Source organism: Microtus oregoni, unplaced genomic scaffold, assembly GCF_018167655.1.
Source record: "Microtus oregoni isolate MIOR12 unplaced genomic scaffold, Mior012 000055F_ref0000237, whole genome shotgun sequence".
Classification (NCBI taxonomy): domain Eukaryota; kingdom Metazoa; phylum Chordata; class Mammalia; order Rodentia; family Cricetidae; genus Microtus; species Microtus oregoni.
Genome location: NW_024543831.1, coordinates 1,450,120 through 1,467,838, shown reverse-complemented (window position 1 = coordinate 1,467,838; position 17,719 = coordinate 1,450,120). Strand labels below are relative to the sequence as shown.

At 51.4% G+C, this 17,719-nt stretch overlaps 2 protein-coding genes across 17 annotated transcripts in view; one reads left to right on the top strand and one right to left on the bottom strand.

Moving 5' to 3' along the window:
- Phldb1 (pleckstrin homology like domain family B member 1) overlaps nt 1–2,989 on the top strand; it is a 49,001-nt gene extending 46,012 nt beyond the window's left edge. For 12 of the 16 annotated variants that reach the window (XM_041638450.1, XM_041638444.1, XM_041638449.1 and 9 more), the window contains 3 exons: nt 538–623; nt 775–807; nt 1,639–2,989. In XM_041638450.1, the coding sequence (XP_041494384.1) occupies nt 538–623; nt 775–807; nt 1,639–1,779 (260 nt within the window). In that variant the 3' untranslated portion in view covers nt 1,780–2,989. The remainder of the gene's footprint in view (nt 1–537; nt 624–774; nt 808–1,638) is intronic. The other 4 variants (XM_041638445.1, XM_041638448.1, XM_041638459.1 and 1 more) reach the window with 1 other exon arrangement.
- A 233-nt stretch (nt 2,990–3,222) lies between these two features.
- Nucleotides 3,223–17,509, bottom strand: Treh (trehalase). The gene is made up of 15 exons (XM_041638689.1): nt 17,421–17,509; nt 7,975–8,075; nt 7,702–7,846; nt 7,535–7,622; nt 6,478–6,578; nt 6,246–6,338; nt 6,048–6,164; nt 5,815–5,937; nt 5,594–5,643; nt 5,270–5,464; nt 4,544–4,761; nt 4,209–4,320; nt 3,891–4,003; nt 3,595–3,648; nt 3,223–3,384 (listed from the first exon to the last, which is right to left on the bottom strand). The coding sequence occupies exons 1-15, from the start codon at nt 17,498–17,500 to the stop codon at nt 3,223–3,225; spliced, it is 1,752 nt and encodes a 583-aa protein (XP_041494623.1). The 5' UTR covers nt 17,501–17,509.
- Nucleotides 17,510–17,719: the final 210 nt, after the last annotated feature.

The following is a 17,719-nucleotide window of genomic DNA, read 5'->3' as shown; positions in this document are numbered from 1 at the left end:
TGCCTCTGCCTCCTGGGTGCTGGAATTAAAGTCCTGTGCTACACCGCCCGGCATTGTAGAGATTATTATTTTAGACAGGCCTGAAACTACCTCAGCCTCAGCAAATTGCTAGGGTCCCAAGCGCACTACTTTGGACTGACGTGGTCACATCACATCATCCATAAAAGCCTCACCAGTTTTGTTCCCGCCTGTCCTTTTCCTGACATTTCTTGTCAGCGGTCTCATCTTGTCTTCTGGTAAATCGCACCTCAGCAGAGTTCTGGTTTATATTATGCCTGGCTTATTTTTAAAATGAATATTTTATGTGCATTGGTATTTTGTCTTGGGTGTCAGGTTCCCTGGAACTGGAATTACAGACAGTTGTGAGCTGCCATGTGGGTGCTGGGAACTGAACCCAGGTCCCATGGAAGAGCAGTCAGTGCTCTTAACCAGTAAGCCATCTCTCCAACCCTTCCCCCGTTCCCCAGATGAGGAAATGAGCTCAGACTCGGGGCACCCTATGTCTGTCCCGCTCAGTCCATTTTTTGTCCTTTGCAGACAAGCACGAAACGAAGCTGAAGGGGGTCATTTACTTCCAGGCCATCGAGGAGGTGTACTATGACCACCTGCGCAGTGCAGCCAAGGTGAGGCAGCGGGGACCAGCGTGGGATAGCCCCCAGGAAGGGTGTTGCTGTGGTGTTCTGGGCACGAAGGCCTTGAGCCCGTCTTTAGGCTCTGCTTCGCCCTCACTGTCTTCACCGGTTTTCTCTTCCTTTCTTCCTCTCCCCCTCCCAGAAAAGGTTCTTCCACTTCACCATGGTGACTGAGGTACCCCTACTCTTAACTAGAACTGCTCATATTAACAGCTCCTGTGTCCCATGGCCCCTGACCCCTGACCGCCTCCCCCATCCCTCTAATTTATGCCAGGCCAGAGAGGAGGGAGCAAGGGGCTCCTGAGGCTTGAAGCCCACTTACTGCCTTTCTCTCTGGCCTTGACAGTCAGTGCAGCCCTGAGGTGGACAGTTGACGGGGGAGATGAAGGGGCCAGTGGGGGAAGCACAGGCACTAGGCTGGAGACGGGGAGTCGATAAAAGGAGCTGTCGGTGGCTGAGCCAGACAAGAAACATTGCCCTATTTCTTGCCAGCCCTCAGGCCCCACCTAACCCTGACTTCTGCTCCTCTAGGGTCTGGTCCAGCCTCTTACTTACAGTCTTTTCCTGCCTCCTTTTGGCTTAGAGGAGAATCTGCTTCTCACTGGGACAACTCCTATGACAGATTCTCTTGTATTAATTTTGGAACTGAGGCATGCCCCTGTTGCAAGGGTTTAGAGAGCCTAATACTTCCACGTGTTAGAAAGAAAACTTGTAGACCCCTGGGGTTTGGGCTGGTTAAGACTCAGCCTTAGGCCAGGTGGTGGTGGCACACACCTTTAATCCTGGCACTTGGGAGGCAAGAGACAGATGGATTTCTGTGAGTTGGAGGCTAGCCTGGTCTACAGAGTGAGTTCCAGGACTGTCTTGAACCTCCCCCCCACCCCCCAGGACAACCTTAAATTCAGGGCTTCCTGAGACTTCAGTGAGAACGGCAAACAAGAGACAGGTGAACAGAATACTCTGGGCATGGAGTTTCACCTTAGCACTTCCTGTCTTGCCTTGGCAGAGTCCGAACCCAGCCCTCACCTTCTGCGTGAAGACCCATGACCGGCTGTACTACATGGTGGCCCCATCTGCAGAGGCCATGCGCATCTGGATGGATGTCATCGTCACAGGAGCTGAGGGCTACACCCAGTTCATGAACTAACTACCGTGCACTCCTGGGTTCCCAGGTCAGCCCCAGGACCCATGCCCTGCCACTTGCTGCTTGGCTTGTCCCTGAAGACAACAGCACACTGGGCACCGGGCCACACAGGGTCAGGATGTGGCAGAGAACCCCAGGCCTTTTGTGCAAGAAGACAAATTGTTCTGTGAGGGATTTAGTGCTTGAGGGCTGGGCCTGGGTCCCTAAAAGGCCAGCAGAGAAGAGAGGGAGAGGCTTTGTTGCCTCTTGGGAGCCCAGAAGTTAGGGGGTCCTTCTTGGGTCTGGCAGGCCTAGAGAGCTGTCGCAGAGCTGGGCTCTCAACTCTAACCTGGCACCTGCTCACCTCAGCTTGTTTTCTCTGTATAAAGGACAAATTATGGTACCAGAATCTGCCAAAGATTCCCTTCTCATCTCACCCCGTGCAGGGGCCTGGGGGGTACTGGGCAGAGCCGTGTGTAGAGTTGGGGAACAGCTCAGGCCAGTGCTTCCCAACCCCATGCCACCCCTCATCCTCCCACCTCCGTACTTCTCACTACTCTGCTCAAGGACCAGAGACCTCAGGTGTCATCCTTGAGGTCCAACCCCATCACCATGGTCTCCATGGTGACTGCTTCATCACCACGGTTATACACTAATTGCCATGGCCACTCTGTGGCTCAGCCCACTGCTTCAGCTGTGGGCCACATGAAGGTACGTGCCATCATCTCTCCAACCCAGGCCTGGGGGGTGTGTCACCTGGCAGGAGGAAATGCCACCTCCCTGCTGCAGTATGTCTCCAGCCCCCAGTCCAGCCTCTCCCTTCCGCTGTGCCTTGCTTAGAGCCAGAAGGGACGGTGTTCGGGGATCCGAGACCAAGGGAACAGCAGCACTGAGGGGAGAGGAAGCTAAGATTCTGTCCTCCTGTTCTGACAGGACCAGTTCCCAATAAGGAAGGAGGGTAGCTCAGGGTGCCCAGAAAGAGTCCTGAGCTGTGGGTGTGGAGGGCAGAAGCAAGGCCCTGAGCTGTGGTACCCTCCCTTCAGTTTCCCAGGGGCCATGGGAAAAGAGTGGGGGATCAAGTCTCCAGCTGGCTGGCTTCAGCCTTTACGCCTTAACACTAAGCCACCTCCCTCCCCTTCCCAGCACCGGACCCTTGGTCTCTGGGCCTGGCTGGGTGTTTTGCAGTATTTGTAAACGTTTCAGCAGAACAATAATAAAAGCATTTTGACAAGTACGTGTGTGTGGAAGCCCAGGTTGTATGTGGTTCCCAGTGGGCTGCTTCAGGCGTTTGGACTCGGTTTTCCCAAGAGTAGGGCTTTCCACCTTAGTGAAGGTTACAGGTAGGAATCCAGTCCCTGATCTTGACCTCCTGATCACTTCTGGCCCCGATGCACTGAACGGGACAGCTGGGGGGTGGGAGTGGAGCCAGAGGAGGAAATGCACATAGTGAGGCCATTCTTCTCCTTGTCACTGTAGCAGAAAGCTGATGAGAAGGGCCGCCAGGAGGCAGTGGGGTCCTAGGGAAGCTAGCTGGGTTCCTAGGGAAGCTAGCTGGGTTCCTGAGGTCAGCTGGTCACCATAGCGGTCCAAAAGCGTCAGTGCCAGTCCGTTGGTCCAACCAAATCCTTCCTGGAAAGAGGCCAGATCACTAGACTCCCACGTCCTGATTTGGGGATGCCCTCTTCCCAGTGATTCTGGCCACAGAGGCACCAATGATTATCATTCAAAATCTTTCCTCAGAGGCCCAGTACTGGGCGTCTCAGACCTAAGGGGACGTACATATTCTGGGGACCCCAGATCCCAGGAGTTGCCTATAACGGTGTTGACCAGCTTGCTCACCTGAACTTCATACTCCCCTCCTCCACCTGGCTGTCCACCATTGGTGATGTCATACTAGGGACAAAAGCATGAGTTATAGGTGGGTACTGCTAAACCAACCACCCTAGCTAGAGGGGCAACAGCCATGGAACAGAGAAATATGCACCAGGCTGCTGCTCAGGCCCCTGCAGTGCCCAAGAATGGCCACTGGGGGTCACACTGTACAGGCTATGCTGTCTAGGCACTGGCAATGCTGGACATACTTCAACCATGAACCAGACCCTGGTGAGACCGGCACACCCCAGCCTGCTGCTCACCTTCTCATACATTGCTGACTTTTGGGAGTAGACTTTGAAGTTGGTTCTGATCCAGTTCTGGGCCAACTGGAAAGCCACCTCCTGAGTCCGGGGGGACGCTGACTTGGCCAAACCTAAGACCCAACCCAGATAAGGCCTGAATACTCAAGAGACCTCCATCCTGGGCAGAACAGAAGCCCAGGCCTCTCTCTCCCCAGGCAGGAAGGGTGTGCGGGCCCTCAGATTTCTGGACCTGTGGGCCCACATGTTCTTAATCCAGGGCCTGGGATTGGAGGGAAGGAGAGGCGGGCTGGGCCTATCAGCTGCTTGCTTTCCTACCTCTGATGACTAAGTCCTGCAGGGGCGCCCAGGCATTGGGGAAGTCCCATTGCTGGCCTGTGTTGTGAAGAGAGGTCGGGATCCCATACTGGTAGGTCAAGATATTGTTGTCCTAGAAGATTCCAGAATTGCTGTGACTGTGGGCGGTGACTGAAGCCAGAGCCAAGCACGCAGGGCCCTCAGGGAAGGCAGATCTGCCCCTCCTGCCCCTTCTCTTCCTGCCTCACGGCTGCTCCCAGTGGCCTCAGCGAGACTTGCAGGCTAAGACAGGCACTGCCAACAGGGAAGGGAGGGGCCTGCCTCCTGGATGCCAGGCCCCGCTCACTGTCCCTCACCTCCAAGTATTTCAGAGCCTTGTCAATGACGCTAGGGTTTGAGAAGCAGCCAGTCCAGAGCGGGGTGAGGTTGGAGGGATAAAACTCCAGGTTCTTCTTCTCTTTTTCCCAGTCATAGTCGAACCAGGCTCCCTTCTGCTCGTCCCACAGGACGGCCTCCATGGCGGCCAAGCGCTGGGACCGCAAGTTTCTGTACTTTGCGGCCTCGGCGTCATTCCCTGTGTGGCATTGCCTTTTAGTCTGACCAGCAGGACACTGGGCTCTGCCCTTGGGTCCTGGCTTTAGATGTCTTTACTTTGCCCTTTTCCGTATGTGGTGTCCACACAGGCTAAGAATCCTGACGACAAGGATTGTGATTCCCCAGCGCCCGCTAGAATTCATGGCTCTTTGTACTAGTGGTTCTTGCCCAGCTCCCAGGGACATGCTGGTCTGTCTCCCAGGCTCATCATGCTGATGACTCTTGCTCTGAGGGAGCTAAGGGACACTTTGGGGAATGGAGACAGATCTGATGCACTGGAGTGTCCTCTTCCAGACCCTAGAGGTCCTCATAGAACAAAAGGGACAGCCGTGTGAAGCTAAGGGCAGGCTCCTGAGTCATTCTCTTCCCTCGATGCCTCTCTATCAAGGTGAAGGCTTGAACTGGCTGGGGAGCCCTGCCTTCAGTCCCGTGGCCAAGGTTGATGTGGGAGCCTCACACTGGACAGTCTCCCCTCACGGGGTGCTCACCTAGCCTGGAGTAGAAGTTACTCATCAGCTCCTCTGCTTGGCACAGGAATGCATTCAGGTCAACAGGTATCATTTTGCTGGTTCGGATGCTGCTAAGTAAATCAGGGTTTGTGCCTCCGACAAGCCAGCGTGAAGAGAAGTCCCAGCCAGACTCAGCTCCAGCCTTGAGCTCAGACCACAGAGTCTCTCGGTCCCCTGTAAGGACAGAATAGCAACCCCAAGTCAGCACTGACTGGAGGGGTTAAGCAGCCACAGATGGAAGCTGGAAATATGCAGAGGCTCAGAGCCATCCCATGGGTCCTTCCTCCTCCTGTTCCTGTTTACCTTCCTGCACAGTGTTTGCCAATTCTTCATCCTTGCTGTAGGACTCTGGCCTAGCAAAGAGCAACAGCATGACATCAACAGGTACTAAGCCACTCTGTCAACCAGAAGGCTCGGTCATCTTGATTCAACCCCCCCGCCCCCATCTCCCTGACACACGCACAGCATGAGATGCTCACATGTGAGTGAGCAGACAAGGGACTGATGGCAGGTCAGTTTCTTACCTGGGTCCCCCATAAGGGACATAGTAACGGTTCAAGATATAGCTTTTTCCTCCTGAGCTCACAGACAAACTTCTGTTCACGGTCCAGAAGTCCAGTTCCGAGGCTAGGGTTCCAATGTTCTCCCTGGGGTGGGGTAAGCAACACCTCAGACCACGTACATAGCTAATGCCCTTGGTCCTAGGGAGTCTCCAGCATAGGATATGCCTGCAGGCCAGAATGGGCAGGGTACCCACTGCAGGAAGCTGATGTCCTTGGTGTAATTCACATACAGATCCATCATGAGAGTCAGGAGTGGGGGCTGGCTCCGTTGCAGGTAATACACACGTCCGCCATTGGGGATGTGTCCGTAGCTGCCAAGAGGGGGTCTGCTTAGATGCTTCCTGACCCAGCACCAAGGCAAGCCCAGCTCCCTGCCTACAGCCCTTCCTTACGTCTTCACCAGATCCAGAAAGTTCTGCAGCATGCCCTTCACTGTTGAGGTCATCTCAGAGAGAAGCAGACCTTCCATCACCCAGTAGGAGTCCCTGGCAGAAGGAGGAGGCACACATCATCCAGCCTTCACCCTCTGCCCTGCACACCCATGTTGGAGGGTGCTGGCCCTGGGTTCCCCACCACAACTTCCAGCCTCTATGAGCCCCCGGCCTCCCAGACATGGACACACACCAGTAGTAGAACTCAACAAAACGTCCTCCAGGCACGATGAAGGGGTGTTCTGAGTAGATCAGGGAGGACCTCTCGGGGTTTTTGAAAATCTCTGGTTTCATCTGGAGTCAAGAAAGAGGGCACAGGGGAGCCTAGCATTAGCCAGTGGTGGCTGCAGGGAGTGAGGGCAGAGGACCTGGCAGCCTGGCTGGGGAGGCTGGTTCTGTTGTTTCTTCTACTTTGCTGTATAATCCAGGCCAGCTTCTGAGAGTCCTAGTGTCCTCACTCCCCACCTGCCAGCCTCTGGGGTCCTGGCTCAACTTAATGGTATGCTGAAGCTCAAGCCACTCAGCATGGCATCAGGCAGGCAACCACTGACAGCATCCATTGTTGTGACCCGGATGAAGCTAAGTGGATGAGGCAATGCTAGTAGAGATCTCCCTTAATCTCCCCAATACCCCTGCTGCCACCTGAAGTCAAAGAAGTGAAACACTCTCTCCCAGTCCCCCTTCCAGAATGATGAAACCCATGCTCTTTCCCCCAAGCACAGTTGAGAAGACCAGGAGCAGTGAGGACTGGCATGGGTTAATTTAAGTTATAAGAGCTAGTTAAGCCAGGTGATGGTGGCGCAGGCCTTTAACCCCAATACTCAGGAGGCAGAGGCAGGTGGATCTCCCTGAGTTCGAGGCCAACCTAGTCTACAAGAGGTAGTTCCAGGACAGCTAGGACTGTTACACACAGAAGCCTGTCTTGAAAACAGCAACAACAACAACAAAAGAGCTAGTTAATAATAAGCCTGAGCTAATAGGCCAAACAGTTTATAATTAATATAAGCCTCTGTGTGTTTCTTTAGGATTGAACAGCTGTGGGACAAGGGCAGCACTGGGTGCCCCTAGCTTGGTTTGCATGGGTGGTTCCCTAGAGGAAGTGAGGGGTTAAAGCAGATGTTCCCTCCATGCTTTCTAGAAGGCTTCTGTTTAGGGATCAGGACTGTGGTGTGGCTCTGTCCTACCCCCGGAGCAGTCAGTCAGACCATGAAACAGGCCCAGGACATGTTGCAGGCCTAGGCCACTGCTACCTTCTTTCCCAGATTCTTCCAGATCTGGTGCAGTTGCCCCGCCCAGTCACGCAGCTTGGCATCGGAGATCTTCTGCAGGAACTGAGGCCTAGAAGAGATGAGCCACAGTGTTCAGGGAGGCAGCCCCAAGAGAGGGACCCTGACCTGTCTTCTCTCCAGAGGGGCACCTCTCTTTCCAGTCCTCTGGGATCCAGGACTGCAGCTCCTGCCCCACAGGCTGGAAGTAAGTCTGGACAAACTTCTGAAGCTCTTCCCTGGGGATGCTGTTGTTGTGTGTCATGGCCAGCTGTCTGAAACTCTTCAGCACTTCATCTGGAGAGCAGATGACACCAAGGGGTCAGTGGAGTACCCTGAGACACCCCCTGATCGGGGGAGCCTATGCTGCTCCCACATCTGCCTCCTTGAGGTAGAAGGTTCAGGAGAAGGCAAGGTAGTTTTACCTGGAGATGCGGTGAGTGACATATCCACAAACTGCTTGTCATCTAGGTAGAGTTTAGCCATCTGAACTTGGTGCAGGAGTTCCCCATGGCAGTAAATCTGGCTGCAGAGACAGTTGCATGGTCAGTAGACGGGTCTGGGGTATGGGACAGACAACGTCTTCTTCATGTGGCCCTGGCTGTCTTAGAATTTGACATGTAACCAGGCTAGCCACCAACTCAGTGATCTGCCTGCCTCTGCCTCCTGATTAAAGCCATGTGTCTCTAGGCCTGGCTATGGAAAGGCCTTAATAAATCTTTCCCAAGATGAGTGTGGTGGCATATGCTTTTAATCCCAGAACCCAGGAGGTAGATGCAGGCAGATCTCTGAATTCGAGGCCAGCCTGACCTACAGAGAATTCCAGGACAGCCAGGGCTACACAGAGAAACCCTGTGAAAAAAAAGAGGAGTAAGTAGACAGAGGGGTATACACACACATGTACACACACACACACACACACACACACACACCTCCCTCCGCACACACACAAATTTTCTTTTAGAAAGTCTTTATTAGGGCTGGAGAGATGGCTCAGAATTTAAGAGCACTGGCAACTCTTCCAGAGGTCCTGAGTTCAATTCCCAGCATCCAAATAGTGGCTCACAACCATCTGTAATGAGATCTGGTGCCATCTTCTGGTGTGCAGGAAGAACACTATATACATGATAAATACATTTTTAAAAAAGATTTATAGGGCATAGCAAATTGCTGGCAGATGGCCAGTGACAAACTGAACTATTAAATCACTTTCCAGAAATCACTGTCGATCTTAAAGGGGGTCATGAAAGCAGCTATGCCAACTTGAATGTAAGTGAAAATGTTCAAAACTCCATAAAGTGCTGTCTTGGGATAAGAAGTACTGTACCAGTGTAGAACACTGGAGTATGTTTCTTGTGACTCTTCGTGGGGGCTTACACTTGCATTCCCAGGACTGAGGCCGGTGGACTGATGACAGTTTGAGGCCAGCCTGGGTTACAGTGACACTCGGGAGGGAGGGAAGGACAGGCTAGAGACGTGGATCGGCAGTTAGAGCACATTCTGGTGATGCAGGTAGCTCACAACCTCTGGTAACCCAGGGGACCTGATGCCCTCTTCTGGCTTCTTCTTCTTCTTTTCTTTCTTTCTTTCTTTCTTTTTTTTTTTTGTTTTGTTTTGTTTTTCAAGACAGGGTTTCTCTGTAGCTTTGAAGCCTGTCCTGGAACTAGCTCTTGTAGACCAGGCTGGCCTCGAACTCACGGAGATCAGGTATCTGCCTGCCTCTGCCTCTGCCTCCCGAGTGCTGGGATTAAAGTCGTGCGCCGTCAACCACCACCAGGCCCTCTTCTGGCTCCTAAGGATACTGCACTCTTATGCACATGCCCAGGTGTGGGAAAGGATGCAGTCCCCAGAGGTCACCAGCTGACCAAATAACATCACATCAGGGGGCTGGAGAGATGGTTCAGAGGTTAAGAGCATTGTCTGCTCTTACAAAGGTCCTGAGTTCAATTCCCAGCAACCACATGATGGCTCACAACCATCTGTAATGGGGTCTGGTGTCCTCTGCTGGCCTGCAGGCATACACACAGACAGAATATTGCATACATAATAAATAAATAAATAAATAAATACATCACATCAGATGGACATCTTGGGAACTGAACCTAAGATCTCTGGAGGTGCTCTTAACTGATGAGGCGCCTCTAGTTTGTTGTTATTTTCTGTGTTTGTTTTTGAGACAGGGTTTCACTGTGCCAGGTAGGCTGGCCTCGAATTCACAAAGATTGTTACAGTGCAGCTCAGGTTGATCTCAAATTCTAGATTCTCTTGCCTCAGCCTCCTGGGTGCTGAGATTTACAAATATGTGCCACCAAGCTCAGCCTGGACTTACTCTTGATGAGGCGAAGCATTCAGAGGGAAAGATGTATTAATTATAGCAAACAGATATCTTCCAGGAGGGGAACAAAGGTTGGAAAAGTAAAGTGGAGGATTGGTGTAGGAGGTTCTTCTGTTTGTGTGTTGCTTTCATTGGTTGAATAAAGATACTGCCTTGGCCTTTTGATAGGGCAGCCCTTAGGTGGGCAGAGTAGACAGAACAGAATGCTGGAAGAAGGGAAGTGTGACAGACGCCATGGCTCTCCTCTTCGAGACGGACGCTGGTTAGACTCATGCTGGTAAGCCACAGTCAATTGGTGATACACATTAATGGAGATGGGTTAAACTAACATGTAAGAGTTAGCCAATAAGGGGCTGGAGACAATGGGCCAGGCAGTGTTTAAATGAATACAGTTTCTGTGTAATTATTTCTGGGGCTAAGCTAGCCAGGCGGCGGGAGCCAGGCGGGACGACAAACAGCCCGCCGCTCCTCATTACAACAGAGACTCAGGCCAAGTCTATGAATGATGATAGATAATGCCAGGAGCCAACCGGGGGATGGGCACTGTACTGCCCCAGCAGGGCCTTATGGTTATTTAATGAATACTGAAGCCAAGTAGTTATGGGCAGTGCCCTCTGCCCCAGCTGCCAGGGCTTAAGGGACAGTCTCATGGTCTTCTACTGTACTCTCTGGAGGCTCACAATAGGCACACACTCTGACCTGCCTTACTCCAAGGGCAGAAGACACATCCCTTAGAACCCAAGAAGGACGGCTGCTCTTCTGAGGACCCTTGAGGGAGGCCTTGGCTCTGTAATATAACGACACACCGTGGGAACCAGATTTGGTCCAAGCATGTGAACTGAGATAGGGTGACTGATTTTCTTCCCAACCAACCTGGAATCCAGAAAATAGTGAGCACACACAACTCCCACCCAGTGGCAATGCTTGCACACCATATCTGGCATTCACCACCAGTGCCAATGCTTGCACACCAAATTCCTCTGTGATTTTAGCAGACTTGTTTATAACGAAGCTGAATGTCACTGTGATGTGGTGGGAAGTTTAACTGCCTAGCATACGTAACTCATTTGGTGACACGGGTACTGATGGTCTCAAATGCACGGGGAAAGGGAGCAAGACATCCCCTGGACAGAGTGCCAGAGGGTCAGGCTGGCCTAGAAGAACTGTAGTAGTTAGACATCCCCTGGACAGAGTGCCAGAGGAGCAGGCTGGCCTAGGAAGACCTGTAGTAGTTAGACATCCCCTGGACAGAGTGCCAGAGGAGCAGGCTGGCCTAGGAAGACCTGCAGTAGTTAGACATCCCCTGGACAGAGTGCCAAAGGAGCAGGCTGGCCTAGGAAGACCTGTAGTAGTTAGACATCCCCTGGACAGAGTGCCAGAGGAGCAGCCTGGCCTAAGAAGACCTGTAGTAGTTAGACATCCCCTGGACAGAGTGCCAGAGGAGCAGGCTGGCCTAAGAAGACCTGTAGTAGTTAGACATCCCCTGGACAGAGTGCCAGAGGAGCAGGGGGCCTAAGAAGACCTGTAGTAGTTAGACATCCCCTGGACAGAGTGCCAGAGGAGCAGGCTGGCCTAAGAAGACCTGTAGTAGTTAGACATCCCCTGGACAGAGTGCCAGAGGAGCAGGCTGGCCTAGGAAGACCTGTAGTAGTTATTAGACATCCACTGGACAGAGTGCCAGAGGAGCAGGCTGGCCTAGGAAGACCTGTAGTAGTTAGACATCCCCTGGACAGAGTGCCAGAGGAGCAGCCTGGCCTAGGAAGACCTGTAGTAGTTAGACATCCCCTGGACAGAGTGCCAGAGGAGCAGGCTGGCCTAGGAAGACCTGTAGTAGTTAGACATCCCCTGGACAGAGTGCCAGAGGAGCAGGCTGGCCTAGGAAGACCTGTAGTAGTTAGATATCCCCTGGACAGAGTGCCAAAGGAGCAGGCTGGCCTAAGAAGACCTGTAGTAGTTTCTGAACTAAGTAGTCCCACCCAGGTTGTTCACCTAAGGCACAACCACAGATCAAGTTAGTGGAAACGTATCCCTAGACGTTAGTAAGCCAGACTGGTTGTTTCTTTAAATCCATTCCAGTCTTCATCAATGCTTTCAAATCCTCCCATAATCTGACTGATCCCATAACTGTGTCCTTTATGTAAGTTCTATGCTAAGTGGAAATGTCCAGATGTATAGCATGGTGCTATTATAAAAGTGTTGGCCAGTGGCCAGGAAAGTTGGCTCAGCAGTTAAGAGCGTCTACTGCTCTTGCAGAGGACTTGGATTCGGTTCCCTGCACCTACATGGCAAATCTCAACTGTTTCTGACTGCAGTTTCAGGGTGCTGACGCCCCTCTTCTGGCCTCCACAGGCACTGCATGCATGGGGTGCATTTACATTCATAAACATAAATTAATTAACAAACAAATAAATAGATAAAGTATGGGCCAGGCATGATGGCACACATCTTTTAATCCCAGCTCTTGGAAGGCAAAGGCAGGCAGATCTTTGTGAGTTTGAGGCCAACATGGTCTACACAGTGAGTTCCAGGACAGTCAGGAGTACATAGAAAGATCCTGTCTCAAAAAAAAAAAAAAAAAAAAAAGTTGGGCAGTGGTAGCACAAGTCTTTAATCTCAGCACTCAGGAGGCAGAGATAAGCAGATCTCTGTGAGTTCGAGGCCAGCCTGGTGTCTACAGAGTGAGTTCCAGGACAGGCTCCAAAGCTACAGAAGAAAAAAAAAAACCCATGTCTCAGAAAACAAAAATAAACCAAAATTAATTAATTAATTTTTTTAAAAAAAAAAGAATCTTGGCCAAGGTCAGAACAGCTGTGAAGCGGGCGGTTCAGTTCTGATACTAACCAGGCTTCATGTATAAGGTACAATCTAATAAGACCACCCTCACTTGGGCTGGAGAGATGGCTCAGAGGTTAAGAGCACTGCCTGTTCTTCCAAAGGTCCTGAGTTCAATTCCCAGCAACCACATGGTGGCTCACAACCATCTGTAATGACGTCTGGTGCCCTCTTCTGTCCTGCAGACATACACACAGACAGAATATTGTATACATAATAAATAAAAAAATATTTAAAAAAAAAAAAAAAAAAAAAAAAAGAAGACCACCCTCACTTCAGACACCAGTTAGAAACTTGAGGGTCTTTAGGCTGCTTAGAGTTTGAAGCAGCTGGTTTCAAATTGCAGGCCTGGGAAGTAGAAAAAGACAAGATCTCCTGAGTAAATTGGGAGCATGGGGATCATGGAAGAGGATTGAAGGGAAGGGGAGAGGCAGGGAGGGGAAGCAGAGAAAAATGTAGAGCTCAATAAAAATCAATTTAAAAAAATCTTAAAAACAAACAAACAAACAAACAAAAAATCGGAGACTGCTAGTCAAGGCTTTATTTCCTTGCTCGGGAACCACCCTGGCTCCTGGTGCTCATAGCCACAGTCCTGCTACTGGGACCAGGGTGTGATGTAAGCGAGGACAAGCTCAGATGATAAGAAAACAACAGCTGTACTGTTTGTTCCCTTCCCCCTCAAGAACTGGCTGGTCAGGTCAGCATCCTCCTCTACCTGCTCTCTAAGTCACCTGGAAAAGCAGAGGCCTTCAGAGCTCCCTAAAGGCTGAGTGTGAGCACACACGTGTGAAGGTGTGCAAGCCAGCCTTTCACATCTTTTATCTCTCACCGTTCCCTGCTGTACATGACAAATGTCTTCACTGCTGGTCCCAATTCTCCTACTCCTTAATTATGCTATAACTCAGCATCTCCTGCATCCGGGACTGGCCTGGAGCTAGAAATGGAGCCAAAGGTGACCTTGAATTTCTGATCCTCCTGCCTCCATCTCCTGAGTGGTGGAATTACAGGAATGAACCACTCTGTTCTATTCATTCAGTGCCGGGGTCAGCTTCCTGTGTGATAGACAGGTGCTCTATCAACTACACCGTTATCTTTCTGCCTGACCATTATGACCAGATTATGAACCTCTCTGCTCAAGAGTTGGGGAAAATCCAAATTCAATGACAAAGAGTCTCAATTGAGCCCATGGAGTTGAGCTCTTATTTCCTTCCATTAAAACAGCATGCTCCATGTTCACCTTTGAACACACATTTGTAAGACAATGTGGATCCACGGAGGGTGTCCGTAGGGCACAGCCCTCTCCCAGAGAGCATTACTCCAACATTTCCCAGGATGCCGTAGTCTTTCAGGTGTCCACAATATCTCGTGCCCTTTAGTTTTAGAATAGCTGATAGTATGCTACTAATTAGCTCACTGGCTAGAATTTTCCAGTCCAAAGTATCAGCATTATGCTGGAGAAGTATTCAAAGGCCGCTGGTTCAAGGCCCGATCTTTGCTCCACAGTCGGTGAGCAATCCCTTTGGAGTGATGGTGCATGCCTATATTCCCATCCTAGAGTGGGTGAGGCAGGAGGACCGCGAGTTGGCAGTCAGCCTGGACCACACAGCCAGACTCACGGAGCCATCTCGCCTGAGGTAGGGTCTCACGCAGCCCAAGGTGACCTCCAACTTGCTGTATAGCTGAGTATGACCTTCAGACTGACTGAATTTGTAGTTCTCCTGCCTCCACCTCCCTAGTGCTGCGTTTAGAGGTAGGTGCCACCATGCTTTGATCATACAGTTCCGGGATCAAACCCAGGGCTTCACTCACGCTAAGCTACATTTCACGTCCTAGAGTGTGTGCTCATCCTAGAGTGTGTCCTAGAGTGGCTGCACACACATGTGAGCAGGTGTCCAAGGAGTCAGAGAGGATACTGGATCACTTGGAGCTGGAGTTATAGGCGGGTGCGAGCTGCCAGGAATGAGTACCAGGAACTGAACTCCAACCTTCTGGAAGAGTCGTGTGTATTCTTATACACTGATCCTTCTCTCTACTCCTGCTTTTTCTTACTGGTGTCCTTTGCCTTATGTATCTGAGAGTCAGTTCCTTAGGAGTTGAATTCATCATCTTAAAATCCCACCACTATTACCACAGCACAACTATTCTGTTTGTTTTCTTGTTCATTTGCTTTGATACGTAGACTTGGCTCTTCTGGAACATACTATGTGGACCAGGCTGGCCTGGAACTCACAGAGGTTCACCTGCTTCTGCCTCTTTTTTTTTTTTTTCAAGACAGGGTTTCTTTGTATAATAGCCTGACTGTCCTGGAACTCATTTTGCACAGAGATCTGCCTCCCTCTGCCTCCTAAGTACTGGGATTAAAGGTGTGCACTGTGTGTGACTGGCACAAGTATCCTTCAGTACCAAATCGATCAAGAATGAAAACGTCCTCAACACACACACACACACATACACACACACACTGCATGAGTACTCTGTGTACATACACCTGCAGGCCAGAAGAGGGCATCAGATCCTATTGTAGATGGTTGTGAGTCACCATGTGGTTGCTGGGAATTGAACTCAGGACCTCTCAAAGAGCAGCCAGTGCTCTTAACCTCTGACCGGTCTCTCCAGCTCATCACCTGGCCTTTTGTCCTTTCATTTTCCGAACAGTCCCCTAAGGGATTGGTGTCATTCTCCTAAATCACACACTAATACCAATTGCAATTTAATTCTGGTGCAAGCACCTGGAGACACGCAGATTCCACACATGGGTTAAGAGAGCAGCCCTTCCTTTATGATGAGGACAGCTGTAAGCTTAAGGGGGTCCTCGTGCTACCTCGCTGTGTATAAGGACAGGAGTTCCCAGGGTCTCCTCAGATTCCATTATTTGCTAGAACCCAGAAAATCACTATGTTTGTGATTGCACTTTTGTTTGTTTTTGTTTTTTTTTTTTTTTTTTTTTTTTTTTTTTTGAGACAAGGTTTCTCTGTAAAGCTCTGGCTGTCCTGGAACTCACTGTGTAGACCAGGCTGGCCTCGAACTGACTCCTGTGTGCTGGAGTTAAAGGTGTGCACCACCACCATCAAAGGTCCCAAAGAATAAACCTATTCTTGTGTTTCTGGAGAGGCTGCCCCCATCTTGAGGCACCCTGGAAGCTCGAGCTCCCTGGGGACATGCCACAGGTCACCTTATTTTCTTGAGCCATGAAGGCCCAGGAAGAGCAACAAGGACAGACTTGTGTGAGAAATTCCCAGGGCTTAGTGATAACCTGCCAGGAGCCAGAGAGGAAGGCCATTCAGCCCTGCATCCCACAGCAGGAAAGTGTGGATTGCACAAGAGCTGCATTCCCTGCTGCGCCTCACCAAGCCCCTGAGCCACCTGAGAGAGCAGGGCTAAGACCTGCAGAACGTGCTGCCTGGTGGGTGTGTGCATGGGACTTGGAGCACAGTGGGTATCTTAGATGAATGCTGTGACTTATGGTGGGGACAACAGGCCACACGATATCAGTTTAACCTTTGGAGACCCAGAGAGGTCACTGTGAAAGACCCCCAAAAGACACTCAGCACTGAGGCTCAAGGAGCCTCCCGGTTGGCAGTTCTTCATGTGTTCGTGCCCTGGGAGGAGACAGCTGGAAGGTGGAGTGTCTTCTCTCCTGGACCCTGCCCTGTTCATTTGTACCTTCAGTGGCTCTCATCCCCTCACACACACGTGACTACCCAAGGAGAGCAGTGACGTGCCAGGGACAAGCAGCAGGTGCTTGCGCTACACTCTGTAAACATCCTAACAGGACTCGAGACTGGATCAAAGAGCCATCCTGAAATCCCGACTATGCAGACCAGACAAGTCCTACTAACCATTCCAGACCCTTCCTTTCCTTCCGTACTTCACAGCTGCTCACCAGCAAATCTCCACAACTCAGTCTTCAGAACGCCATCCCTTATGGACTCTGCCCCGCCCGAGTCCTGCCACCGGAGCATGGACACCTAATGTCCTGTTCCTACTTCCATCCTGGCCACATGGGACTTTGTGGCCATCGAAAGACACCTAGGGGCCTTTGTGCTGCAGACTGGCTGTCCCATTCTGCTCCTTCCGCGGGACCGCTTCTTCATTGCCTCCTCTGAGACTCCTCCTCCATCATAACACCCTCTGTTTACTCCTTGCTGAGCTCCCCGGCTTCTCTTGGCTTTTCTCCCTCCTAGGCTCTGTTTTTAGCCTTCTTTCAAGAGCTGGTGCTGTGGACGTGGGGTGAGAACTTCTTGAGCCCAAGTGGAAGAGGGAACGGCAGCTGCCACGTCCAGGAGGCAGAATGGTACCCTCATCTGTGTATTTGCTGGTAGAAGCTTGGGCTCACAAAAAAGGTTTGACTTGCCCTGGGGCACAGAGAGAGCAGCAGGGTTGGCTGAACCTCACAGTCTCTTGACAGGCCCTAGGCTCCCCTCATTCCAGGATAGGAAAGGTTTGCTAGAACAATGAAGGGAACAGCCCTGCTCAGTCGGAGGAACAGCTTGGATGGTGAACTCTGGCCAGCAGCACAGAAGGTAGTCTGTGGTCAGCAGCTCTGGGGTCACCCCAACACAGTAAGTCTGGTGTCTGGCACAGGACCTACCCCACAAGCCCGACTTACTTCCCCTCTGAGAGGCTGGCCCTCAGAGGGTGAGCTCTCATTCCAGCCTTCCACCCCTGCCTTCCTTTCTACATTCCGCTTCCCCCAACTCCTACCTCTCACAGGGTGGCAGCAGGGCCTCCTGGGACCTGAGTCCCAGTCCCAGCAGTAGCAGCAGGTACAGCTCCCACATCATCCTGGGTATGGTGGCTGTGACCGGAACTGAAAGAGCAAGCCCTGGCACCTCTGGCTTGCTGAGCACGGTTACACTCGCCTGCCCAGGTCAGGCAAAGTCCAGGCCATAAGGTGTGGCCACCCGAGGTGGGATGTGTGCCTCATTTTCTGCTCCCATCAGCCACCATTAGTGTTTGTCTCTTCCACTTCTCAATCCCAGCCGACGTCACAAGCTCAGGGA

Bases quoted from the DNA above. Each gene is read 5' to 3' on its own strand.
- Treh (XM_041638689.1), bottom strand. From the start codon at position 17,500: ATGATGTGGGAGCTGTACCTGCTGCTACTGCTGGGACTGGGACTCAGG. The intron at 4,762-5,269 runs GTGAGCACCCCG...AATGCCACACAG, and splicing joins TAACTTCTACTCCAGGCTAG to GGAATGACGCCGAGGCCGCA. The intron at 3,385-3,594 runs GTGAGCAAGCTG...GCCTCTTTCCAG, and splicing joins GAGGGGAGTATGAAGTTCAG to GAAGGATTTGGTTGGACCAA.